The sequence below is a fragment of the Sturnira hondurensis genome, unplaced genomic scaffold (genome assembly GCF_014824575.4).
Source record: "Sturnira hondurensis isolate 20B ecotype Veracruz unplaced genomic scaffold, ASM1482457v3 Scaffold0010128, whole genome shotgun sequence".
In the NCBI taxonomy this organism is placed as follows: Eukaryota; Metazoa; Chordata; class Mammalia; order Chiroptera; family Phyllostomidae; genus Sturnira; species Sturnira hondurensis.
In genome coordinates this window covers 8,862,147-8,888,156 of record NW_028082759.1, presented here as the reverse complement: position 1 = coordinate 8,888,156, position 26,010 = coordinate 8,862,147, and the positions used below count along the sequence as shown (strand labels likewise).

The 26,010-nt window shown below is 38.5% G+C and overlaps 1 protein-coding gene across 1 annotated transcript in view; it reads right to left on the bottom strand.

The window, feature by feature from the left end:
- Window positions 1–26,010, bottom strand: part of DCHS2 (dachsous cadherin-related 2) — a 178,625-nt gene that overhangs the window by 51,769 nt on the left and 100,846 nt on the right. Inside the window, exons 3-10 of the mRNA XM_037058360.1 lie at window positions 25,774–26,005; window positions 19,134–19,370; window positions 17,009–18,025; window positions 14,767–14,954; window positions 13,323–13,422; window positions 8,423–8,580; window positions 6,472–7,315; window positions 4,018–4,257 (exon numbers count right to left, since the gene is read on the bottom strand). Coding sequence (XP_036914255.1) covers window positions 4,018–4,257; window positions 6,472–7,315; window positions 8,423–8,580; window positions 13,323–13,422; window positions 14,767–14,954; window positions 17,009–18,025; window positions 19,134–19,370; window positions 25,774–26,005 — 3,016 coding nt within the window. The remainder of the gene's footprint in view (window positions 1–4,017; window positions 4,258–6,471; window positions 7,316–8,422; window positions 8,581–13,322; window positions 13,423–14,766; window positions 14,955–17,008; window positions 18,026–19,133; window positions 19,371–25,773; window positions 26,006–26,010) is intronic.

Below are 26,010 nucleotides of genomic sequence, written 5' to 3'. Positions count from 1 at the left end.
CTACAATAATTTGTAAGAACTATAGAAGTGATTTGCTTTCACCTGGCATGAACAACCAAGTACTTCAATAGGGTAAACCCTTCCGCTATTCGCCATCATCTACTGGCAAAGATTTTGATCATCTTGGCATCCAGTAGAGCATCACATTGATCCACTACTTTGATGACATCATAATTGGATCTGATGAGCAGAAAGTAGCAAGTAACTTAGATGTATTAAATAGATACATGCATTAGACCAGCAGTTGGCAAACCACAGCCTGCTGGCCAAATCCAGCCCACCCCTGCTTTTGTACATTTTTATTGAAACAGAGCCACACCCATTTCTTTGTGTATTCTCTATTGTTGCTCTTTTGCTGTCACAATAGCATTGAGTAACAGAGACTGTATGGCCTGCAAAGCCTAAAACATTTACTCTCTCCCCACCTCACAGAGAAGAGTTTGTAGAACCCTGTCCTAGAGTAAAGGGTGGGAGAATGATAAGAGATGAGGACAGAGGAAAACTGGAGTCACTTCATAAAAATGCCTGATTGCAAAGCTAAAAGACAATAGAACTTTCCATAGAAACCATAGGGAATTAATAAAGAATTCTAGCCAAGGGAGTGCTCTTTTCAGATATGCTTTTTAGGAAGATCATTTATCCATGTGATCCCTCAACTGTATGATGCCCTGCAACCCAGACATTTCTGAAGCAAAACCAGGATTGGTGGACTGAATAAAGGGAAAAATAAATGAACAAATTCCGAAGCGTGAAGGCGACTGGAAGCAGCACAGTTCACAGATGCTTCAGTGTCTCAGATCACAGTTAAAAATATCACTGTGTCCCTAAGTCACAGATCCTGGGCAGTAGCTGAGGGACCTAGGATAAAAGTGAATAAACTACATCCTGGGTCCATGAGAAGTTCACAGCCTAATGGACAGGCAGGTAGACAAGTAAACAATGATATAATTACAGTACCATGAACTAAATGAGATAAGACTATATATCAATTCCAACAGTGATTCTCTCTGGGTGAGAGGGGTCATGGGTGGTCTTTACTCTTTTTTTTTCTGTTTACTATTTCATTAATTCTAAAGCTTTTTTTTCACATTTCTAAAATTAGATACATTGACAGTGAATGGTGCCTTTGGCTTCATGAAGTAGGTGAAATGCTCTTGTGTCTGTGTTTCTCCCTTGTCCCCAGTGTAAGCTGTTGAGTGATTTTTTCATCTAGCGTGAGACGTTTTCCAAGAAACTGGTATACAGTTTATTCAAGATAAATCCAGATGGAGGAGACTTTCTTATGGAAGAGAGAATAAGATCTCACTATAGAATTTCATACTTCTGTACGGCAATCTGCTGTTAAATTATTTTATTTTATTTTATCTTACTTGCCACTCTAAGTAAACCTATCAGCCCACAGTGAGTCATCTTCCCTGGCAGGACGCCCTGTCCCCTCCGTGGCAGAGGGGGCGTCTGGGGAGGACCCTTGCTCACTAACAATGGAGTGCTTGTTGGTGGCACCAAATGCTGTAGCAGTTTTAATGCCTTAGTTAAAACCTGGTAGTTGTTTTCCCATTTTAACGTAAGAAAAAAACTCCTGTTAGAACTAGTGTGAGTCATACATCATAAACATTCAGTGCTCAAATTCCCATGGGTTTTGAAGGCCAACACTTTAGGCTTACGTTTGTAAAAACTACATGGTAGAATGTTAGAAAACATATGTTAAGCGTTCTGGTATTAAGTAATGCTATATGGTATTTTTTTAAATATGTACTACAAAGTAAACCATTCATAAATTCCTATGTGATGCCGGTATGTTAAAACATTGACTACATCATTTAATTGTTATGCATAATCCTTTTTCATTGTTTTAACCTAATAAGCTCCCCCCCAAAAAAAGACCAATGGGAAATATGTTCAAAATCACATGCATACACACAAATTCACATGCGTTTACATAACTACTTGCTTAACAGATCTAGCCTCATTGAAAACACTAACATTTCCAGCAAACTGAAATTGTCTCCAAAACATATAAAGGTACCTGGCACTCAGGAAGATGTTAGGTGTGTATTTAAAGCATACATAAGTGCAAAGTCAGAAAAACAATAATTTAACATCTAAATTCCCTGTCGAGCAAAACGTAATCTCTAGAATAATGAATATTCAGTTCAAGTGATAGGTCACAGACTACTGGTTCTAAAAGAAAATAACACTAACACTCAGTAACTTGACAGTAAAAATCCGAAAGAATTTTTATGGTAATCACCGTTAGTTGATATATGCAAATTTGAGAGAAATTCTCTCCTCCCTCTTCAAACACTTAAAGCAAAAGTAATCTTTTCAGTAGAGTGAATTGCAAAAAAAAAGATAAAATTAAGAAGTGAAAGTAAGGTTAAGGGGAGGGAGCATTTTACACACTTTAATGATTGCTAACTTCACATCATCGACAGGGTTGGCACATGTCTGTGTCCTCTGGGAAGTGGTTCCGATGGTTCCCCGAGCCCTGTGTTGTGTGACTTCCATGAGAGCCCACACTAACAGAAGTTTACTGAACTGGAATTATGGTGAAACACAAGGCTTCTGTATATTCTCCCTTGTTTCCATCATCCTAAAAACCATACTGTGAGAAATGTGCTAAAGAAATTCTTCAGGGACGGTTGGGACAAGCAGTTGTTAGCACGCTCCAGCCCTGTGTCTTTGAGCGAAATAAGAAAAACTGTTTGATCACACTGCCCCGCTCTGGTCAAAAGAGAGATTAGGTCAGCCCTTGAAAGTTTTTGTAACATCACTTCTAAATGCATGTATTTCATTAAAAGATGATGTTTCCAAAATGGCAATGCATCCAAATGGTATACAATTTACATGAAAAGCTCAAGGAAATATACATTTTTACCCCTTTGAAACAGGAAGAACATGCTATTATTAATAGCATTTTTCCATAGAAACATCTATTACTATTCTTATATGGAAAGAACAGAATATTACACTGATTATATAATGCCACTTGTTATGCACAAATGTGAATCTCTGGCTTTATTAAACTACTCATATTAATTCAGGTGGGAAAATTTGGCATATGGTGTTACTGGAAAATACTTCACTGTAGTTTTTATAATTATTTTGTTTAAAATAAAAACAGGAAAAAAATAAAATAAAATAAAAACAGGATATTATTAAAGTCACTGAAACTTAAAAGCCAAAAAGGTCAGTGATATTGAAAAGTAATTCTAAGAAATTCTAGGAATTTACAGGTTCCTAGCCAGGGTAACCATTTACTTCAAAGTCATTTGTCTCAACACAGTGGTTGGTATTAATAATAGTAATAATAATAAAATCAGAAGTTATCACATCTATTGACCACTTATTGGGCCAGATACTTCAAACTATAATCAGGTATTATTGTTATCCCTGTTTTAGAGATAAGCACACAGAGGAACAGAGAGGATCAGTAACTTAGTCAAGGTTACACAGCTTAAGTAATTGGCAATTCTAGAATTCAGACTCAGGAAGTCTGACATCAGCATCCTATCTCTTCCGTTATGTCACGCTATATAGAGAGGAACTACCCATTTGCCTTCCTGAGTTCAATGTATCTAGTATACTCTGAAAAAAATGTGATACCTAGTCTATACTTCTGCTTATTATCACAATCAAATCAATAAATTTTATGTTAATTAGGTGTGTCTTGCTCTACTACAAATAATGACAAAGATCGATATGAGAAAATGCTATATAAGAGCATGCATTACCTTTACACGTGGATAGGATTTTTATGAATGTCATTTAAAGAGGTATGAGAAGTTGGGAGGGAGGTGGGGAGGACTGGGGGGGCCAGGGCAGGAAATATAAAACAGAAAACTGTACTTGAATAAGAATTAAATAAAAAATAAATTAATTAATTAATTTTTAAAAAGAGGTATGAAAAGTTTAAGATGACTTACAAGTGTTTCATTTTTCTGGGACATAACTAGTTTAAATTACATCAATTTTTGTTTTTAGCATTAATTACTTAGTTTCCATATTTTAAATCACCTGAATCTCTGTCTGTAGCTTCAACCCTTGTGACAAACTCCCCCGGACTTTGGTTTTCTTTAACTGAAGCTCGATACAGGTGCTGCTTGAACACGGGTGCCTCATCGTTTACGTCAAGAACAGTGATTGTCAGAGTCTGGGATGAAGACAGTGCTGGGACACCATCGTCCAGTGCCAGGAGGGTCAGAATGTGCTCAGTTTTAATTTCATAATCCAGAGAGCAAGTTGTAGTTAGTAAACCTGTTTTGAAAGTGGAGAAAGGTAATACGTAATAAATATTCTTTAGAATAGCCAACCTTACTCTACTTATGACTAAAACTTCAGAATCTCTCTTTGTTAAATAAGAAATCTTATGAAACTAGCTTTAAATTGATATATTATCTAAAATGAAATGACATTTTTTTCACCAGAAAAATCATCTTAATTTAAACTATAAGGATGTACGAAAATTCCGAAGTAGTCTATAGTATACCGTTATGTACTGTGAAGATTACACCGGAACGATTTCTGCCTTCATTTAAAAAACTGTCTTCAGGTCAAGGGAGATTTGCATTTAAAGTGACCAAGTTGTAAAAAGGTGAGTATGGCTACATTCTTTAAGATATTTAGTCTTTAAAAAAATTAGTTTTTTTTTAAATCCTCTCTTCATACTTATTCTGGTAGCTGTCGCCTTTATTAACAACGACAAAAAAAGGTAAAGACTTTATAACCCGAACACAATTTCATGAAAAAAGCATGTCTCCATCCTCTTGCCATCGAAGCATGTAACTCATGTAAGCAAAGTGTCGTGAAGTCTCCCACACTGTCGCTGTCCATGACTCCAGCTGTCACATGTTTTCTTTTAGGATTGCTGTTTGCTTCTCCAACACACGCTCATCCTGTAAGAACTTTTCTTCAAATAATTAAAGAGGTTTACTGCTTCAGATTTTGTCAACCAGCTTTCCAGTAATTATGTATTATTTCACACTTCACAGCCAAAAGCCATTGAAAAATTCTCTACGTCTTCTCTGTAAGAAATAGGAGCCTTGTGCGAGAAACACAGCAATGCGTTCAGCAATGATCATTTTATGTCTTTGAAAAAGATCGCAACTGAAACAGCCACTGCAGTTGTTCAAGATTCGTGATATCTATATGATTGAGGCACAGTTCTAATTTTATCCATCCTCTTTTACAGTCTGAAATAGACTTGCCTGAGCTGTCATGGAAAACATTTTAAGGACTGTTGAAATGGGTCCTTGGAGAGTCCAGCTCTAACAATAATCAGTAACTAGGTCTGGACTATCTCTCTGTCAGCTGGGCTTTTAGGTGGTATTCACGCACGCCTCAGAATGGAACCATATGTACAGGATTCAATAAATATTTTGATAAAAATGTTCAGCAGTGGATAGCCAGACTATAATCACGAATTCCAAATCCTACACATTCAGTCCCATTCCAGATCATGGTCTTACTAATAGTTGGGCCAATTGGCATACATCTGAGATTTTTTTTTCTGAGCCTCATGCAGAAATTATTATTTTTTTCTAGAGATTGAGATGGTAGTCCATCTCTTCACTATCTCCTTAAAATCGTGTTGAGGGCAGTTCATTCCCAATTTCACAAAAATAACACTTTATACCTATAATCTTCCACCAAACTATACCAAAACTTTTAGTAGATATTATCTGGCAACGTGGCAATGGCAAGGTAAGTGCAGTGACAGTGAGTGACATGGCCGTACAGTCCTTGACAGTGAATAAATGCATCTGCAAACAATAAAATGGTACATGAGAAAGATCTTAATGCCCAAATCAACCCTGCCATTTAAAAATACATTATACCTTGCCCTGGCTGGCATAGCTCAATAGATTGAGCACTGGCCTGAGAACCAAAAGGTGGCTGGTTCAGTTCCCAGTCAGGGCAAATGCCTGGGTTGTGGGCCAGGTCCCCAGTACAGGGCATGTGAGAGGCAACCACACATTGATGTTTCCCTCTCTTTCTTCTTCCCTTCCACTCTCTCTAAAAAAATTAATTAATTAAATTAAATTAAAAAAATAAAAATACATCATTTCCAACTATTTACAAAGCGTGTTTGTAAATTTATGATCTTAAAGATAATTTTTCACACTCAAGCCACTGAATAATGCTGTTGACTAGTCATATTCTACCTTTTTGTAGAATATTCTACCTTCTCCTACCCTATGAGGACCCACAATGAGGGCAAAGAAGTTAGCTATGTAGATTCAGCCCATGAAATGTGAGCTAGCTACAAAGCATAGGCAATATTAAGGAACAGGCCAGTTACAGTTGGTTCTCTGAACACAACTTCTGTGCCTATCAGTATACAAGCTAAAGACAAAACCAGGTCACATTTCTGTAAAGCTTGTTCATTTGGAAATGTCATTTTAACAGAGGGACATGAAAAGGAGAAATGGAGGCAAGTGATCAGAAGCTCTAATCGACAGTGACAAATACCTGATGACTTATCGAGCATAAAGGCCATGTTTTCATTTCCCGAGAGGATGCGGTATGTCACTCTCCCATTCCTTCCTGCGTCGGGATCGTGGGCAGTTACGTGATGCACCAAGGAGCCCACTGTGACATCCTCTTTGACATGTGCGATGGGGAAAGACATAAAAGTAGGGCTGTGATCATTCATATCCAAAATCACCACCTTTGCCACTAGCGATTTCAGCCGCCGGTCTGTCACATTCACAGCCTGGTCGGATGCAGTTATTGTCAGGACAACAGTCGGAACTCTCTCTCTGTCAAGGGGGAATGCGGTGACCAACGTGCCAAATGAGGGGTGGATGAGAAACGGATTGACTCCGGGGTGGTGGGATTCGATGAAGTATTGGATTCTACTGTTCAAAAAACTGCCATCTCCGTCTTTGGCATTGAAGACGTGCACCAGAGTTCCTATGGGGACGTTCTCCTCTACGCTTATCACGATGAACTCGTCCTGGAAAGATGGGGAATGGTCATTCTGGTCCTCCACATCAATACTAAGGAAGGCTGTGCTGTGCAGGGGAGGGGTTTTGCTGTGGTCTTTAGTAACCACCCTGAACAGATAGTGAGCTGTCATCTCATAATCAAGTTCTTTAGAAAGGAACAAGTCCCCCGTTGAGCTATTGATTTCAAAGTGACCATCCTTGTCCTCCGCAGCGATACTAAAATGTAGTTTTCCATTATGAGGTTGTTGGAAGTGATCAGGTGACTTCACCAAGCTCATTATTTTTGCAGGCTTCAAGTTTTCTGGTATAACTAAATGTCTAATATTCTGAGAAATGGTGGTTCTCCCTTTGGACAGTGGTATCACCTGAAATAAGAATTAAAAGGAGGTATTAACCTGAGGTATTTTTTTAAACAGTTGAAGCAGTACATATGATGATGTTATTTTGGAAAATAGTTCCTTCTGTTTGTGAAATACATATGTTAAATGGTGATAAAATTTATTTTTATTATATAATTTCAATGTGCCTGTGATGATTGAAAGTGGCATAATATCCAGGAGATAAGAAAGTACAAAATTTTCCACTTCCTGTTTGTTCTAATGTGTGAAATGATATACAGCCTATTTGGGTGAGGCCATACTATATAGTACAGTGAAGCTGAACAGCAGCCTTGTGATTCTTCAGTAAGAATGTGGCATTGCTAGTTCTGCCAATTCCTCTAAATCCTAGAGACCAATACATCCATAATGACAACATCTGTATTCATTTATGAATTGTGTGTCTTTGTTTATTTGCAACCAGGGACTTGAGGAATTATGATATAGAATTTTCTTCTAACACACATCCTCAATCAATAAAAAATATAATTTGGAAACAGAACTCTTGGGGCTATATAGGCTCAATTTTCATACATGCCAATATTAATATTACTGATTTTCATGTGCACGAACAAAGAAATGGCTATGCACAGTCATCTTATTTTTGACTTGCTGGTGTAATTTTTTTCTGCTATGAAGACTACCCACAACTTGTTGGCTCATTCTGATTAAAGTAACGCCTTAAAATATGGATCCCAAATGACTTTCCTAAGTTTAAAAATTATTACAAAAAAAACTATGTGATTTATTACTGACCCTTTGTTGTTGTAAAAGTTTCTCTGGCAAACTTGCCAGCTCTTTGCAACTAGAAAAAAGTAAAAGAAGAGACATTTTTTGTTGTTTGTTAAAACAAAGCAACAAATGTTCATACAGTCATGAAGGTAAACATCTTCTCAAGACCTGTGCAAAGTTCTAATAAAAATTTATTCAAGTCTAATCATTTTTCTAGTGATAATAAAAAAGCACACATATGTGCAATGCTCTCTAAAAATAGTATCCATGTATTTAGTGTATCTTCACTCTATACAGATGTATAGAAATCAAACGGCACCTTAGAATACCCTTCCACCTTTTATGGTGATGACAGAACATTACCTGAATATTAATAACTGCCTGTCCTTGAAGAGGAGGCATGCCCTGGTCCCTGGCAATTACAGTCATCCTGTAGGAGGGTCTATAATCATATAGAAGTATTGTTGTTGTTCTGATTTCACCACTGTTGGTGTCAATCTTGAAGTGATCAGACCTATCTTCTATACACACACACAAAAAAAGATTAAGAAATTAATGTTAATTGACAATGCAGAAAACAGAATTAATTAATCCAAATACATCTGTGATTATTTGGAAGATGTATTTGTGTTAAGCTCTATGAGAGAATAAACATAAAAAGTAATACTAAAAATGTACATAAGAAACAGATGTTCTTAAAAATTTAGTATGGAATTTTAAAACATAAAAATAGACAAAGTAAAAAAAATAGACAAAGTGATATAGTGAACTCTCATATGACTATCACATCACTTCAATAATTGTCAACTCATGGCCAATCTTAATTTCCTATTCATATATTTCCCTTTGGTATCCTTCTCCAGTGTATTTAAAATTATGTTTATACCCTATTGTAGACTATTGAGTATGCAATAGCATTTTTTATAAAATTGAATGTATATTAATTAAATAATAATTTATTGCTAAAAATGCTAACCATTTATCTGCTAGGGGTGTCCAACATTTTGGTGTCTCTAGGCCATGCTGGAATAAAAAGAGTTGTTTTGGTCCACACCTTAAACACATTGTGACAAGTAATCACAAAGAAGTCTCATAATGTTTTAAGGAAATGTACGATTTTGTGTTGGGCCACATTCACAGCCATACTGAGCTGCATTTGACCAGAGGGCCACAGGCTGGACACCCCTAATTCAGCAAGTTGTAACATTTTTTCTGGTGGAAGGTTTTGCCTGATGTTGATGGCTGCTGATTCATCAGGGTGGTAGTTGCTGAAGGCTAGGGTGGCTCTGGCAATTTCTTAAAATCAGGCAACAATCGATTTTGCTGAATCGGTTGACTCCCTTCATGAACAATTTCTCTGTTGAATGGTCAACAGAGCAATGCTGTTTGATAGCATCGTAGCCTCAGGAAAACTTTCATAACTAGAGTCAATCCTTTCAAACCCTGCTGTTGCTTCATCCACTGGGTTTATGTCATATTCTAAATCCTCTGTTCTTTCAGCAATCTTCAAAGCATCTTCACCAGGAGCAGATTCCATCCCAAGAAATCACATTTTTGCTCATCCATAAGAAGCAATTCCTCATATATTTGAGTTTTGTCATGAGATTTCAGTACTTCAGTCACATCTTCAAGCTCCACTTCTAATACTAGTTTCCCGATATTTCTACCACATCTGCAGGCACTTCACTGAAGTTCTGAACCCCTCAAAGTCATCCATGAGGGTTCAAATCAACTCCAAACTTCTGTTAATGTCAGTATTTGACCACTTCCCATGAAGCATAAATGTTCTTAATAGCATCTAGAGCAATGAATTTTTTTCAGAAGGTTTTTAATTTATTTTCCCAGATCCATCACAGGAACCACTATCTATGGAAGTTAGAGCCTTATGAAATGTTTTTCTTAAACAATGACTTGAAAGTCAAAATTACTTCTTGGTCAGTGGGCTGCAGGATGGGTATTGTATTAGCAAGCATAAATATGACAATCTCATTGTATATCTCCATTAGAGATCTTGGGTGACCAGGTTGCAGATGAGCCATCATATTTTGAAGAGAATCTTTTTTCTGAGCAGTAGGTCTTAACAATGGGCTTAAAATATTCAGTAAACCATCACGTCAGGAATAGATGTATTGCCAGCCAGGTTTTGTTATTCTGTATTTAGAGGATAACCAGAGTGGATTTAGCATAATTCTTAAAGGCCCTGGGATTCTCAGAATGGAAAACAAGCGTTGACTTTAGCTTCAAGTCACCAGCTGCATTAGCCCCTAATTAGAGAGTCAGCCTGTCCCATGAAGCTTTGAGGTTAGACATTGACTTCTCCTCTTTAGGTATAAAGTGCTAGATGGCATCTTATTCTAATAGGAGGCTGTTTTGTCTACATCGAAAATCTGTTTTTTTGTGTAAAGCCATCTTCATTATTATCTTAAGACCTTCTGAACAAGTTGCTGTAGCTTCTACATCAGCACTTGTTGCTTCACCTTAGATATTTAGGTTAGGGAAACAGCTTCCTTCCTTAAACCTCATGAACTAACCTCTGCTAGCCTCAAAGTTTTCTTCTGCAGCTTCCTCACCCTTTCTCAGCCTTGATAGAATTGAAAAGAGTTAGGGCCTTGCCGTGGATTAGACTTTGGTGTGAGGGAATGTTGTGGCTGGTTTGATCTTCCACCCAGACCACTGAACTTTCTCCGTATCAGCAATAAGGCTGTCTCACTTTCTTATCATTTGTGTGTTCGCTGGAGTAGCACTTCTAATTTTCTTCAAAAACGTTTGCTTGGCTTTCACAACTTGTCTAACTCTTTGGAATAAGAGGCCAAGCTCTCAGCCGATCCCGGCTTTTAACACACCTTCCTTACTAAGCTTAATCATTTCTAGCTTTTGATTTAATATAAGAGACCTGAACTCCTGTTTCATTTGGACACTTAGAAGACACTGCAGGGCTATTATCTGGAGATTTTAATATTTTTTTGTGTCTCGGGGAACAGAACGGCGTAAGGAGATGGCAAGAAACAAGGACAGCGGGTCCATGGAGCAGCCAGAACACAAAACATTTATCAGTTAAATTCACCAGCTTACCTAGGTGTATCTGTGGCAACCCAAAACAATTACAACAGTAACATGAAAGATCAGAGACCACCATAGCAAATATAGCGATAGTGAAAAGCTTTAAAATATTGTGAGAATTATGAAAATGTGACATAGATACAGGAAATGAGCAAGTCTTTCCAAACATTGTGCTGCTCAACACGGTGTTGCCATAAATCTTATATTCATAAAACAGATGCAGTATCTGCAAAGAACAATGAACTACAATAAAGTGAGGTATTCCTGCATTAGTGGTGATTTCTGTGCTTGTTCCATTTACTTTTTTCTCACAGGAATACTGTAGAATACTTTCATTGAATGTGATACATATGTTCATTCCTATTATATCGATTTTTAAATCTTATTTATATTTTGTAGTTGTCTCAATTTTGGAATTGGAATAAACAGAAACAGAGGTATGAATAACATGATTTTTATATTGCTATGCCATATTTTATATGCTTCTACCCCAAGTGTCATTGGGGTATATCAAGAAGATAAGTTTTTTTAAATTAATATTTCCAACATTCAGAAATATATGATGAACATCCATGTAAACATCTTCCAGACTGATCCATTCCCAATATTTCTTTAAAAAATGTTTAAAGAAATGACAAAGTTTAAGTGCAGAAGAGGACCTGTGTGTACTTCTAAACCTCACTCCCCTCCTCCTTTCTGTAGCTAGCCCCTTTTCTAAAGTAAAGGTTTGTATTTCTAGGCCATATTTTCATGAATAATATATGGTGTGTTTTTTAATGTATAAAAATGCTATGATATCAGGATTATAGCCTCGTTTATTAATCTGCATGTGTGCGTGTGCGTGTATATTCTCTCCACCCCATTACGTTTTACAAGTATACCAAAAAATACGTTCTCTTCCCAGCCCAAATTAAAACAGGAACAAAAAAATGACCCAGAGATCTCACAGACTTAGGGACCCTTGAATGCATGCAGGCCAAGCCTGTTTTTCTTCCCTCCAGGACCAGATTAGAATAGGCTCAGCGGGTGGAGAGAGAAAGCTGAGTGGTGACTAATAGGAGGAGAAATGGAAAAGGAGAAGGCATCTCTGAAGCGGAGAAGACAACCCAGAACCAGAGGAGCCCTCTGTTAGGAGCCTTCTGCAGGCTCATTATCTCGGACTGCCCACCATGTCCTCCTGCGGGGACGGAACCCGCCCCATTGGGAACACGACAAGCCTTTTATTTCATTCTTCTTTCGTGTCTTTGTTAATCGTTTGCAATTTTCTACACAAAGGTCTCAAACATCTTTTTTGGGGAGTGTTCCTGCCTGTGCTCTATTTGGGATGATCCCGATTTGAGAAGTTTTGAAACTTACATGATTTGAGGGTCCCTCCTTAAGGAAAAAGAACAATACTACAAATGTAAATTACTCACTGGTTCCCAGCCCACCCTTGAAGAGCCTGTGCAAGTGAAGGGAACTGAAGCTTAAACTTCGTGGTGAAGGACATCTTTGGAAACCTGCTTAGTTTTTTAAATGCTAGAGACTTTGGTACGGCGACATTGTTCCCAGAAATTTTGCATCTTGTTAATTACCATAGCCTCCTTTGGATTGTCATGTAGCCAATTTATCTAGAGGTAAGGCCAGTGTTGTTTCTTGCTGTCTTATGTTTTTGTCAAACATGACAAAGCACTGAAGTATCTTTCAAGACCATGTAAAAACACAGTGTTAACTAAAGTTAATCACTGGAACACATCTGAGGCCTGTAGGTTCTGAAACAAAAACACAAAAGCACACCTGTCTCTACGAAGTTCCCACATACACGCGGATCATGTGCATGTGTGACATTCTCTAGGCGTGATTTGCTCTAACCTGAAGGCAGTTAGTCTTCATAGAGATTCATAGATGCTTGGTGTTCATAATCATGTTTATTATACTGATACCACTTTCTAGCCGTGAACTACTACTTTCCTTTCAATAAATGTTGATTCATACTTCAGATTATTAAAAATTATTCATTTATGGTGAATGGTCAGTGGATTGTTTTTCCCTAAACTTTATATTTTTTAAATGTAAAGGTGATCCTAGACAATAATAGGTGTATTTTATTTGTAATTGGGTGTTATTTTGCATGTTAACTACGTTCCCAGAAGGAGAGGGATAATTAATAAACAAAAGAGAAAATTCTAAAGGCTCTCAATTCTTTACAGGCAGTGACGTTTACCTGAAGATACTGAATACATAACTTCTGCATTGTTTCCTTCATCTGGGTCCTTCGCAAACACTGTTGTGACCAACATATTTACCGGCTGACCTTCCAGAACCTGTCAATAAAACAAACGGCTTAGAAATCACTTGAAAAAAGTTTTAAAAGAAAAAGCAATAAACTTAAGTGACAGAAGACACTACAACTAAGCCCGCGAAAAAAACGATTTTAGGTCTCCAGATAATTCAAATGTCTACCATGTAGAAATTATATGGATATAAATCCATGAAAATAATCCACACTACAATTTAAATCTTTTACACAATTTGAACAAATTATCTACAGCATTTGAACTAACTGCAAGGAGTGAAAAAGGAAATAAAATTAACTAAACGAACTTAGATTTTGAAAGTCTTTTAAGAATTCGACCACCTTTCCGTTCACCACCCTCTCAGGGTTTTCTTAAAACAGAAAACACCTGCTGTTGTGGAGGTCTAAAATATGCAAAAGATAAACAAAAATCTTTATTTCAGGATACATACCTCATACAGGAAAGATAGCCAATTAACAGAAACTTTCCTAGAATATTGAAATTTACATATGGAGTTGAACTCCATGTTTAAAAATCTTACTGCCTAGTGAAGCCATGAGATATTTTTACAATATGATGAAAGTCTTAATCATAATATCATATTTTGCTTTGGTAAAATTTTCTTTAAATATGACTTTGGAAGATGAGTTTAAAATTATTAACTTCCTCGGCACCCTCTGCATATCTGAGCATCATTTGAATGTCCAACTCGGTTGTTTGGGGAGCTATAGCTCCCCAATTTTTTATTCATACAACCCATTCATTTTTAAAAAGTATGAGCACCTCCAAGATATAGGTACTTATTAATTATGTCCATGAACTAACATGCTAATTCACTGTGTACATTATAAAACACACAACAACATAGCAATGAAAAAGATGAGATGATATAGGTATAATGAGAAGTTTCTGCATGTGTCCTCAGAAAGAGCAGCTTTTATGGTCTCTGGATACATGTCTCTGCACGTTAGAGCCACAGACTGTTCTGCTACCTCTCACTGCCTGTCTTAGCAAGGTGCACCAATCTCTGGTAAGGAGCTCTGCACAAAGAGATGCGCGCCCACTATTGGAGACACAGCCCTCGTCTGAGCGTGACTGATAATGGGGAACCATTGTGTCTGCATACAAGGGAAGACCTCCATTAATCACAAAACTGCTGGATGTTAGATCACCGATGGCACATAGAACCATTTTGTTTTTTAAAAGTAGGATTTTTTGGACACATGCACAATTTCTAGGTCTTCTAGAAATGAATATACTGCCACACCATGACTAATTTGATAAATTCATGCTTTTTACCACAAGATGGTGCTCAAGACAAATAATTAAGAATACTACCAGTTCTTTGCAAGGCTATGGCACCCTACACACCTTGATGTGTAATTCCTTCCCAGGTAAGCACTGTGGGAAGTATGGCCTGTTGTCATTGATGTCAGTGACTGAGACATAAACCACCATGCTGGCGTTTCGAGGCGGGGAGCCGTGGTCGGTCACGAGGACAGGCAGCTGATGGTGCACCTGCTGTTCGTGGTCCAGCGCCATCCAGCTGATCAGCTCACCTGACGAACGCAGAGGAAAAAGAGGCTGATGCTGTGTACTAGGCTTCTGGCACTGAGCACCACATTCAACATCATTTGGGAAAAGGAAAATCAAACACTATCAACCTCGGAGTAAAAGAACAACCTCCAACACCATGTCCATTTGTAGTTTCACTCTACTGTTGAAAGAATTTTCTGAAGCTTCTCCTAAAAATGCAACTTGAAATTTGCCATTCTTCATATTTCAACTTAGCTACTACCATCAACCATTTGAATTAAAACTGAATTCATAGGAGCAGATGATAAAATACTCTGAGAATTCAGAAATAACTCGGAAGATTTTAAACCACAGCATCGCCCCCTTCACGGTGCTATACAGAATAACAGAGAGAAGCGCCTCAGCTTGCACGTCACAGGCTCTGAGTCTGGGTCCCAGTTTCTCCAGCTCAGATGCGGAAGGACCTCTCCGAGCCTACTTCCCATCAGCAGAAAATGCATTTGTACATTTAGAAGCTTTCTGTAGGCTATCAGTCCTTACTCACATGGCTGCTGTGAACATCTCTTTAAAACAAGGGTAAATATCTCCCTAAGAATCAAATACATTCCTCCGGCTATGATTTTTATTTTTATATATACAGCTATTCATCACTATCTCACAAAATATATGTGTAATGATGGACAGTGACTTCACAAATAACTCTTCATGCTTTACAAGCCTTATTTTTACATATTCATGCTCAGAACTCACTTCTAGGCAGTATTCCTCACACTTCAGTGTTGGAAGCTCAGACACAAGATTGTAACTGCCTCTACCTACTGTCGAGAGCCATTAGAGGCCAAGTGCTCTGTCTAGTCTGAGTATGTCAGGAACTACCTCTTTTATTCATGGCCAGGAAGCCACGCTTTGAGGCTGGGCTACCTGCTTAAAGCCATGCAACAAAACTAGGAACACTAGGCCCTACACCCATTGTAGGAGAGACACTATCATAGGGGAAACAGACGTAGTTTGCCTATTTTCAAAAAATAGATCACTGAGTAAAACAGAAGACTTGGAAAACCAGCCTAGGAAAGTGAAGAGTGAGCAAGGCCATTCTGCGTAACCATGCAGTGTGTGTCCTGCAGAGAGGACACAGATTAGAAGTGACTGGGAGCTGGAATCCAGCTCCCCGATCCCCTCTGAGAGCCACGAGCCCTGGGGGAAAGCTCCATCTGCTGGAGGATGGAGGAAAGGGCACCTTTTCCCAATTTACACAGCAGGGTTCTCCGAAATAAAGTTAATCAGAACTGAATTCAAATTCTATCCAGTACTGGGTATGGGGTGTCGTTCACACAGGCCACGATGTACATGGTACCTCCAGGAAATGCACCAAGTGGTGACTGCCTCTCATGTCCTTTTAGCTCCGTGACCTTGGGCATGTTATTTGAGCTGTCAGGGTTGGTTTCCCCAGCTATACAGTTGTACCATGAATGTACTTCATTTGTAAGTGGTTTCAGGGATTAAATAAAGTCCTTGTAAATGTATATAATTTGTAACACTTTTACATTTAATTCTATAATATTTATAGTAACATTTCTATATTTCATCCCATAATTAAGTATAAAAGACTTAAAAGAACTCACTATAAGTAACTGTCCTTGGCTCCCAGATCACAATGAGAGTGGGAAAAGTATGGTAATAAAGTGACTTTGAAATCTTGGGTTGTTTTCAAGTTTTACATCAATGACACTCATATTTGAAAAAATATTATCTGACTCTTTAAAATTTAGAAATGAAAAAGGTTGGTGAAAAAAATTAGACTTTACAAAAGGATTTATTCAATCCAGTTCTGACTGTCTCTCTCATTTAGAATAAGAGCCATATATTGGCAATAGGTGGGTGAGAGGCAAGAGAAGTACAAATCATTGTAGATAAAATTCTATTCATTTTCACTTCATTTTAAAATCACAGAACTGTAATCAATCTGGTGTGTACTAAAGCTGTGATTCTAACTGTATGTTTGTACTAATGTTATAACTAGATTTGGGCTTTGTCGATTCCAGTTTGAAAGGAATAAGAGAAAGTTACAAAATGCTACCTGTATGAGGATTCATCTTGAAGAAGTTTCCATCGGACAAAAGGAAATATGACAGCTGTCCATTCTTTCCCGAGTCTCGGTCAATTGCTGTGATTTTGCCTATTACCCCTTGGGGAAGAGGGCTCTCCTCCACTTTCAAAAACAACACATCATGCAAGAAGGTCGGGGAATTGTCATTCTCATCCAGAACGTGAACAATGACTGAAGTGCTCACATTGTGTGACAATCTATCCCCCGGGATCCGGGCAAACACTCTGAAATTGTATGTTTGGGTGGATTCATAGTCGAGCTGTCGCCGCAAATAAATCCAACCTGTGGAAGGGTGAACAGCAAACACAGCAGAGTCTGCGCTGGGCTCCAGCGAGTACAGAAGCTGGGAGGTTTCACGCCGTGGGCCAAGCGGGTAGGCTTGTATTTGCAAAATTTGGGTCATCGGCGAAAGACACTCACTCACTTCTACTTGATAGACCAAATTTCCAAAAATCAAGGAGGGGTTCGATTCTTGTTTCTCGACGACGACTGTCAGCACGAACAGGGAAGCTCGGGGAGGAACGCCGAGGTCCTGGGCCATGACAGTGAGCGTGTGCTTCTGGGGCACGTCGCCGTCCAGACTGCCATTGAGGTACACCACCCCCAGCCCGGGGTCAATGGAATAGATGCTGGGGTTCTGGCTGGCCAGGGAGTAGCGGATGAGTCCGTTCCAGCCGCTGTCCTCGTCTTCGGCACGTGCACGGTACAAGGCCGTGCCAGGCAATGCGATCCGGGGTATTTTTACCTGGTCGGAGGCTTTAGGAAACACTGGGCTGTTGTCGTTGACGTCGATTACGGTTATGTTGACCTCTGTGCTGCTGCAGGCTGGCGGGCTGCCGAGCTGCGCCTGGACGGTGAGCACGAACACAGGCTGCGTCTCGTGATCCAGAGGCTTCTGGATTCGGATGGTGCCCAGCCACGGGTGAACGGAGAACTTCCCGTGCTCATTGCCCGAAGAGATTCTGTAAAATACTGGCTCTGAGGAATCTGAATGAAAAGGAGAACAAAAAAAAGGAAGAATAAAAAAATAAGTTAGTATTGTATGTCAAAAGAACGCACCCACTGGGAACACTAAAACCTGAAAATGTAATATTAATGTGTGCTACATCTACAGAGAATACAAAGCAGCTTTTTAGGTCTTGCTCAGCTCTTCAAAGTCTGGGGAAAGTGGACACGCAGTGTAATATGCTTTCATGGATAAAGGTAATGTCCAGTGGACAAAAAGCAAGACACAGCTTTCACTATGTCTCTTCATTCCTCTTGCATGAGGTAAAAAAAAATATAGAAAATTATTTGGATGTGTTTTTAATATATTTGAGGGAGCCAAGTTAAGTTTATGTTGCTGTTTCTCTATGATATCTACCTATGAATGGCAACTCCCCCCGCCAAGGGACAGAGTGGAGGCAAGGAGGGGACTGGGAGGGGGGCAGAGCCCCTAATTCCCTTCTGGGAATCTCCCCTGCAGAGGCTTCCACAAGTCACACAAGGCCATTGCTTTAGTATTATCTGCACTAGCAAAATACTGTAAATCATTCCAATTGATAGCAAAAGAGAAATGTTTAAAAAACATTATATAACCTTTATGAAATTTTTTCCACTACCATTCCATCCCCTTATACTCCTCTCCCCCAGATAAAACATGTTTTATATCTAAACTGAAATATCACTCAAACTTTTAAAATGAGACAAAATGATGTACAGTTACCTGCAAAGTTATACAGTAGAAAAAATACAGTATAAATTACACAGTAGAAAAAAGATATTAGGATACGGTGTTGTAAAAAAGTTTGAGAGAGAGATTGAGTGTGTGTGTGTGTGTTTGGGGAGTGGGGGCTGTAGAAGATGTATACTGTCCACATTATGAGTTTTTTTTTTAATTTTCTTTTAAAAGTACCTATTATTTTTGTGATTAGAAAAAAATTATAGAATAGAAATAATGTTGAAGGACAAAGACCAAACCACAGACTGCGTGGTCTCCCTTCATTCTTCTTGCATGGAGAGAGGGAGAGATTCAATACAAGACTATACAGCCTAAGAAAATACAGGAGATGTTCCACTAGGGGATTGTAGTGTAGCATAGGAAGAGAGTACTCACTCAAGGACTCTCTTGCTTTCACTGTCCCAACAGGACTGTCTTCAGTCGCATCTTCATAAACTGAGAAGGTGTACTTAGGCCTTTCAAATTCAGCCGGTGCCAGAGCTGTCTGAAGAATGTGTATGGTGACATCAGCATTGATGGCAGATGGGAGCCCGCCACCATCTCGAGCACGGACCATCAACAGAAGTGTAGAGGATTCCAAATGACTAAGGGTGGATGATAAGTAAATAATTCCTGGGGAAGGGAAAGAAAGAGTTAAGAAACAGATAACATGCAATAAATACTGATGACCAATAGAACATCTGATCTGTTGATTCTACTGTGATGGTTAATTTTATGTTGACTTGACTGGGCTATGGAGTGCCCAGATCTTTGTTCAAACATTATTCTGTGTGTCTGTGTGAGGGTGTTTCTAGATAGATGAAATAGATATGCATACAGGGATAGGCATAGACATGGATATAGACAGAGATATAGACATAGACATAGACACAGACATGGATATAGACAGAGATACAGACATAGATATGGACATAGGCATAGACACAAATATATATATCTGTGCAGATAGCTGCTATTGGGTTCATTTCTCTGCAGAACCCTGAAAGAAATGCATATTAAAACCACAATGAAATATCACCTTACAGCTGTCAAAATGAACCCAATAAACAACAAACATCATCAATAAATCAACAAACAACAAGTGCTGGCGAGGATGTGGAGAAAGGGGCACCCTCATGTACTGTTGGTGGGAATGCAGACTGGGGCAGCCACTGTGGAAAGCAGTCTGGAGACATCTCAAAAAATTAAAAATGGAACTGCCTGATGACCCAGTAATTCCACTTCTGGGAACATATCCAAAGAAACACTAATTCAAAAAATATATATATATGCACTCCTAGGTTCATTGCCGAGTTGTTTACAACAGCCAAGATTTGGAAGCAGCCCAAGTGTCCATCAGTAGATAAAATCTTACCTTTCTGGACAGCATGGATGGACCTGGACAGTATTCTACTAAGTGAAATCAGCTAGTCAGAGAAAGACAACTACCATATGATTTCTTATGTGTGGAATCTAATGAACAAAAAAAACGAAGAAATAGAATAAAAATAGACTCATAGATGTAGAGAACAGACTGATAGCTGTCAGAGGGAGCTTGGGGGGCTGTGTAAAAAAGGTGAAGGGAATAAGCAGAAAAAAAACAAAAACAAAAACAAAAAACATCATAGACACAGACAACAGCATGGTGATTACCAGAAGGAAAGGAAGGTGGGAAGAAGTAGGAGACGGTAAAGAGGGGATAAATGGTGATGGAAGGAGATGTGACTTGGGATGGCGAACGACACACCATATGATATACAGGTGATGTATTATAGAATTGTACACCTGAAACCTATATAATTTTATTAATTAATGTCACCCCAATGAATTCAATAAAATAAAATTTACAACAGAACAATTGACCTCTTTTGGAAGTTTTCACTCAGGTGTAATGCCAAAGAGTAAATAAATCAACAGGTCGTTTGGAATTTCAATAGGCTTATGTAGGAAGTCACAATGAGATCTTTTTTATGTTATTAAGTTGAAATCAATGTAACTTATGTTTATCTTAGCTTTATCTTTAGTTTTTTTTAAATGTCATACTAATAGATCCTTGAAATGGCAGTTTACAAAGTAAGTTCAAATGTCGGGTTTCCAACTACATCCTTGGGCAAATCATTATGACTCAAGGGGTTTTCATTCTCTTAATTTTTGGATGGGCATAAACCTTGCTTATCCCATAAGTTGTGTAAGACTCAAATAGGCAATAAATGGAAAAGATGTTTAAAAGAACTGTTATCTGAGAGGGAGCAATACAGGGACAGATCACAGGTCTAGGACACCAGGTTCAAGTTTAGGTCTGCTGTGTACCAACTGTGCACCTTAGGGCAAGACAGCACATTCCTTTCTGGCTTGGTTTCTTCCTCTACTACACAAGGGAACTGAATTTTAAGGTCCTTTTCATCTCCAAGAGTCTGTGATCTTATATTGGAAAAACACATGAGAAAACTCTCTAACATGCTTTTGTTTCCTATAAAAGTGACTTATACTGATTAGGTGCTTGTGATTAATTTTAGTCTCTGTCTTGCAAATGAAAAAAAAGAAATTTTTTTTTGGTGTGAGCAGGCTCACATCCTTTAAGAAATAAGATGTGGTATTAATTTATTAACTACATATCAGAACGTTCTATATGTAGAAAAGTGACAATCATGAAGAATTATGAGAATCATTACGTGGTATGAAATCTGAGCATGAAACTAATATTAGAAAAGAATCTGCCCTTGAAAGAAAGAAAAACAGAGTCTGTGCTCCATTACTTGGAGTCCATATTAAAATCCATACATCCATACAAACAGAAGATTACAGCTAAACGTGGAGACAGAGCGGCCCTTGTCTGGCGGTTTAATTCACTCGGTTACTCTTTTCATTATCTGTTCTGCTACAGTGCTGAACTTGGATTTTGTGTACATCACAACTAAACATAGATCACACAACAAGGGAGGCAGTATAAGCTTTCATTGTATGATATATAAGTGCAGGGATTTTCCTTTTATTTACAGATGCATTCCCAACATGTATAACAGGACATGGGGTATAGGTAAATAGTCATTGAATAAATATGTATTAATAGGATGAACTTGCTTCCATTTTCTGACTTGAGTAGTCAAGTTACTCTCTTTTTTAGGACTTTTATTGACTTTTCTTTATATCAACGTGTTTCTGTAAAAAGAGGTAAACCACAAGAATTTAACCAATGGTTAATTTTGTGGGGGAAAATAGCTAAGCACTAATAAATGACCAACATAAATGCTTACAATCTCGGTCACCTTAATCTGAATTAGAAGTTATGTTTGTTTCAGTGTAAAATTACTAAATAAACAGCACAAACACAAAAGCTAAAGAACTGTTCTTTTCATGCTAGTAAAGGGATACTTCAAACAATGTAGAAAAATCTACATATATTTCATTAAATGGGATTAAAAATACATGAAAAAGAGCTATTAATAAATATGCCTATGTGCTTCCTCCCTTTAAAGCTCAAAACACTGGTCTGCCTCGTGCCCACATCAAAGGAACCCAAAGAACTGAGAATAAGAGAAATGAAAACTCAATTCAATATCTCTCTCCCGGTGCCTAAACACATTTTACAAAAATGTTCTTTGAACTAACAACACACTTAGAAAACCAAAAACAGACCAGGAAGATAAACCCACAAGAGAAAACAACCATGACGTTGCCACACCGCCCCCCTTCCAGTTTTCTCCAAAACACTGTTCTTACCAGATGAACACAGTAAGTCAAAGGCTCTATTTTTAACACATGAGTCTTAGTTGTGGCACAAATAGGTCAATGGAAAAATCTCTTGTCATCAGGAAAACATGAGCCTGTAACACACTCCGTAAGCTGACAGGGTAGCACGTCCGATATGGGAATCATCAGAATGAAAGGGCAAAGGGACCAGTGAGCCAATGAATGAATGCCTCGAAGACAGAATTTTAGAATAACTTGGGAAGATGTGACAATGTAGAAATTTGCTCATCAATTCTCAATATTCTTCTCAAATGACACAACTATCTATAACTATACAACTATTCAACTATATAATCAGTTATATAAAAACTATAATCTACATAATTATAAAACTATATATAAATATACACATTATATATATGAGTATTTATTTAGCATATATATCTAGAAATGTGACAGCCAGCACAGGCAAGTTGGAAAGAAAATGAAAGAGTCTGGGCTAGTTTTGAGGAAAAATAGGGTGGACGACAGAACCACCTACCATGGTGTGATAGGGAAAGAGGGTTTTAAATGAAGTTTTGCTCTCTATTATCAATAACACTGTCTTGCAATTTCTTCTAGGAATGTAATAAGGATTTAAATCATTTTTCAGTTTAAAACATGTGCGTTGTTCTTTTATTCCACAAGTAGATATATATACACTCACATGTACACATACATACACATATCTACATATGTATGCAATTCCTTGAGACCGTTCCCACTGGCAGCTTCTGTAGAGATGGGCCTTACAGGCTAAGCAAGAAAGTCCAGCTTTCTGTAGGTTACAACAAAAGCATAGATCCAGAAAAGGAAAACCATATCCCCAACTGATCCTTGATCTATTCTTTGAGAACACCAGCAGTTAGATTATCTTTATGGCATGGCCTGAAAGCCTATTATGAGCAGTGGAGAAGATGTGTGTGGAGGGGCAGTCAGCCAACAGACGAACTTGAACCCAACTGCTCAAATTGGAGGCTCCCTGTTCACTAGGCAAGCTTTTTCCTACAGTTAGCGATAACGCCATTCAATCCAAAGGTTAAAGCATAGCATGACCAGCCCTTATGAATTTCTCATGAGTTGTGATTCAGTGCAACTAAATCTAAGTACTGTTAGACTGAGAAATGTCTACAGCCTACATGCACCGATATGAAACACTATAGGTACTGGCCAACAATCACCTGAAGCTATTTCCATTACAAAATTGGTCTTTGCTTTTAAAACAAATAGTATGATACTTCCCTAGATAATGACTCATGTAAAGTGTTCCCCATGATTAATGATGGCATTTGTCCTATGCTTGGTGCCAGGAGTGGGGGCCTGTGGCTGACGGAAGCCAGCACAACAACAGAGATATCTTCTAGAAACAGGGCGCTGCGCAGCTCATTCTTCCAGATCTTCTTGGGGAAACTAGATGATGATGTCTTCTGAAAACAATCTGCAACTCGTGTGTTGATGTCTTCTGAAAACAATCTGCAAAGCGCTTTTTGACTCTGTGCCCTGATTACTGGCTGACCTATATGTTTGGCAATGCTATTGCCCTAGAGGGCCTGGCACTCTGACAAGCAGTTAAGGTCCTCGGTTTAGGGGACTTTTGAAAAAGCCAAGATAAGCAGACCAATTTCCTAAAAAAGTATATTCTTCTGATCTTTTAAATGTTAAAAGGTCATGTCAGTGGGTCATTTTGAGCAAGGAAAGCTCTGCCTTATAAAGACTGCCATGGTAAACAACTAGTCCTGAGCAGTCCAGGACTAGTTGGATGGAGTCCAGATGGAGTGCACTTCCCAGGCAAGAAGCTGCAACTGTCCACCTCTTGGGGCTACTAACTAGGGAGACTAGGCATTGTGTATAAATTACGATTTGTTGCTAATGAATATGGTTGTTGCCAAGGGTATTGTAATGACCCAACAGGACAACACACAGAGAATGCCTACCATGTCACCTGACACTACCATCCTCATCACAACAGAAACACGTTCTGCCAGCGCTCAGATCAGGCACTTTACAAAGAAACATAATCTCAAAGAGTTATCTGCACTTCCTTGTTCACTGAGGCACTATTTGCAACAGCTGAGTTGTAGCAAAAACCTAAACATCTGCCAATGGGTGGATAAAGAAAACATGGTATATATACACAACGGAATATAATTTAGCCTCCTAAAAGAAAGAAACACTGTCATATGCGACAAGATGGATGAACCTGGAGGACGTTATGTGAGTTGAAGTAGGCTGGTAACAGAAGGACACATCCTGTATTATCCCACTATCCAGGGTATCTAAAACAGTCACACTCATAGGATGACATAGTAGAAGCGGTTGCCAGGAGGAGATGGGGAAGGAGAAACAGGAAGGTGCTCATCAGTGGGAGCATAGTGTCAGCGTGGCAGCATGCGTGAGTTCCAGAGACCCACTGTCCCCATTGTCCCTGAAGTCCACAGCAAGGGACTGTGCACTCACACACGTGTGAAGAGGGCAGATCACATGCTAAGAGTTCTTAACTACAAAATAGGATGAAATTGTTAAAAGAATAAGAAATGTAAAAGAGAAAAATATCTCTTTTTTTTGCAGCCTGATTTTTGGACCAGAATAGCTCTACTATCTCAAAAGTATTATAAGCCAATATACTTGACATTTTATGTTTTCTAGTAATAATTATTTCAGACATTATTTTGTTAATAAGAATCTGATAGGAAGGGAAGAATAACAACTTAAATACTGATTATTTCTTTAAAAACAACCCCAAACTCAGTTTGCTCACCGGTCTTTTTTTGCAGAAACACAATTACTGTATTAGAAAATGAAAAGGAGCTTTTGGTATTACTTAAAAACAAAACAAAACAAAAACCAAGCAAACTTAAGACCCCAAAAGATTAAGGGAATGCCAGACCCAGTTAGAAGGGGTATCTGTCCAAGGCTCTTTGCACTAAAACGTTCGCGCACTGAAATGATGCAATATTCTTAGTGGGCATACAGAAGAAAACCACTACTGCCCAGTTGTTTCTCATAATTTTCTGCCTTTACTCCTCATGAAAAGTTTGCAACATAGGGATAATTGTCACTACTTTCTTTTTTTTTTTCAGGTAAGGAGACTGAGGCCAATGAAAATCATAAGATCAAGGTGAGGCAAACTGGGACTCGGGTCCAGGTCTAATCTAACTACAGCCCTGGCTCTTCTCAATACACCTCATGGCCTTCTGGAAAGTGATATGAGTTTTGTGACATTCTGCTAATAAAAAAATCACTTGGTAATTTTCTGGCTGTATCACAGATGTTGATTTTGGAGGAGAGCTGTTCCAAGGTCACGTACCTGTGGTAGAGTCGATGGTAAAAAAGGATGACAGGTCACTGGGGATGAGCTCGTAAGCCACTGTTCCATATATCCCAGAATCCCTGTCAGTGGCGAGAACATTGACGATCTCAGTTCCTGGCTGAGTCTGGCCACTAATGCTTATCACGTAGGTAGATGGGTTAAACACAGGTTCATTATCATTCACGTCCTCCAGTTCCACACGAACAAAAGCTTGGGCACTTAGTCCACCCTGTA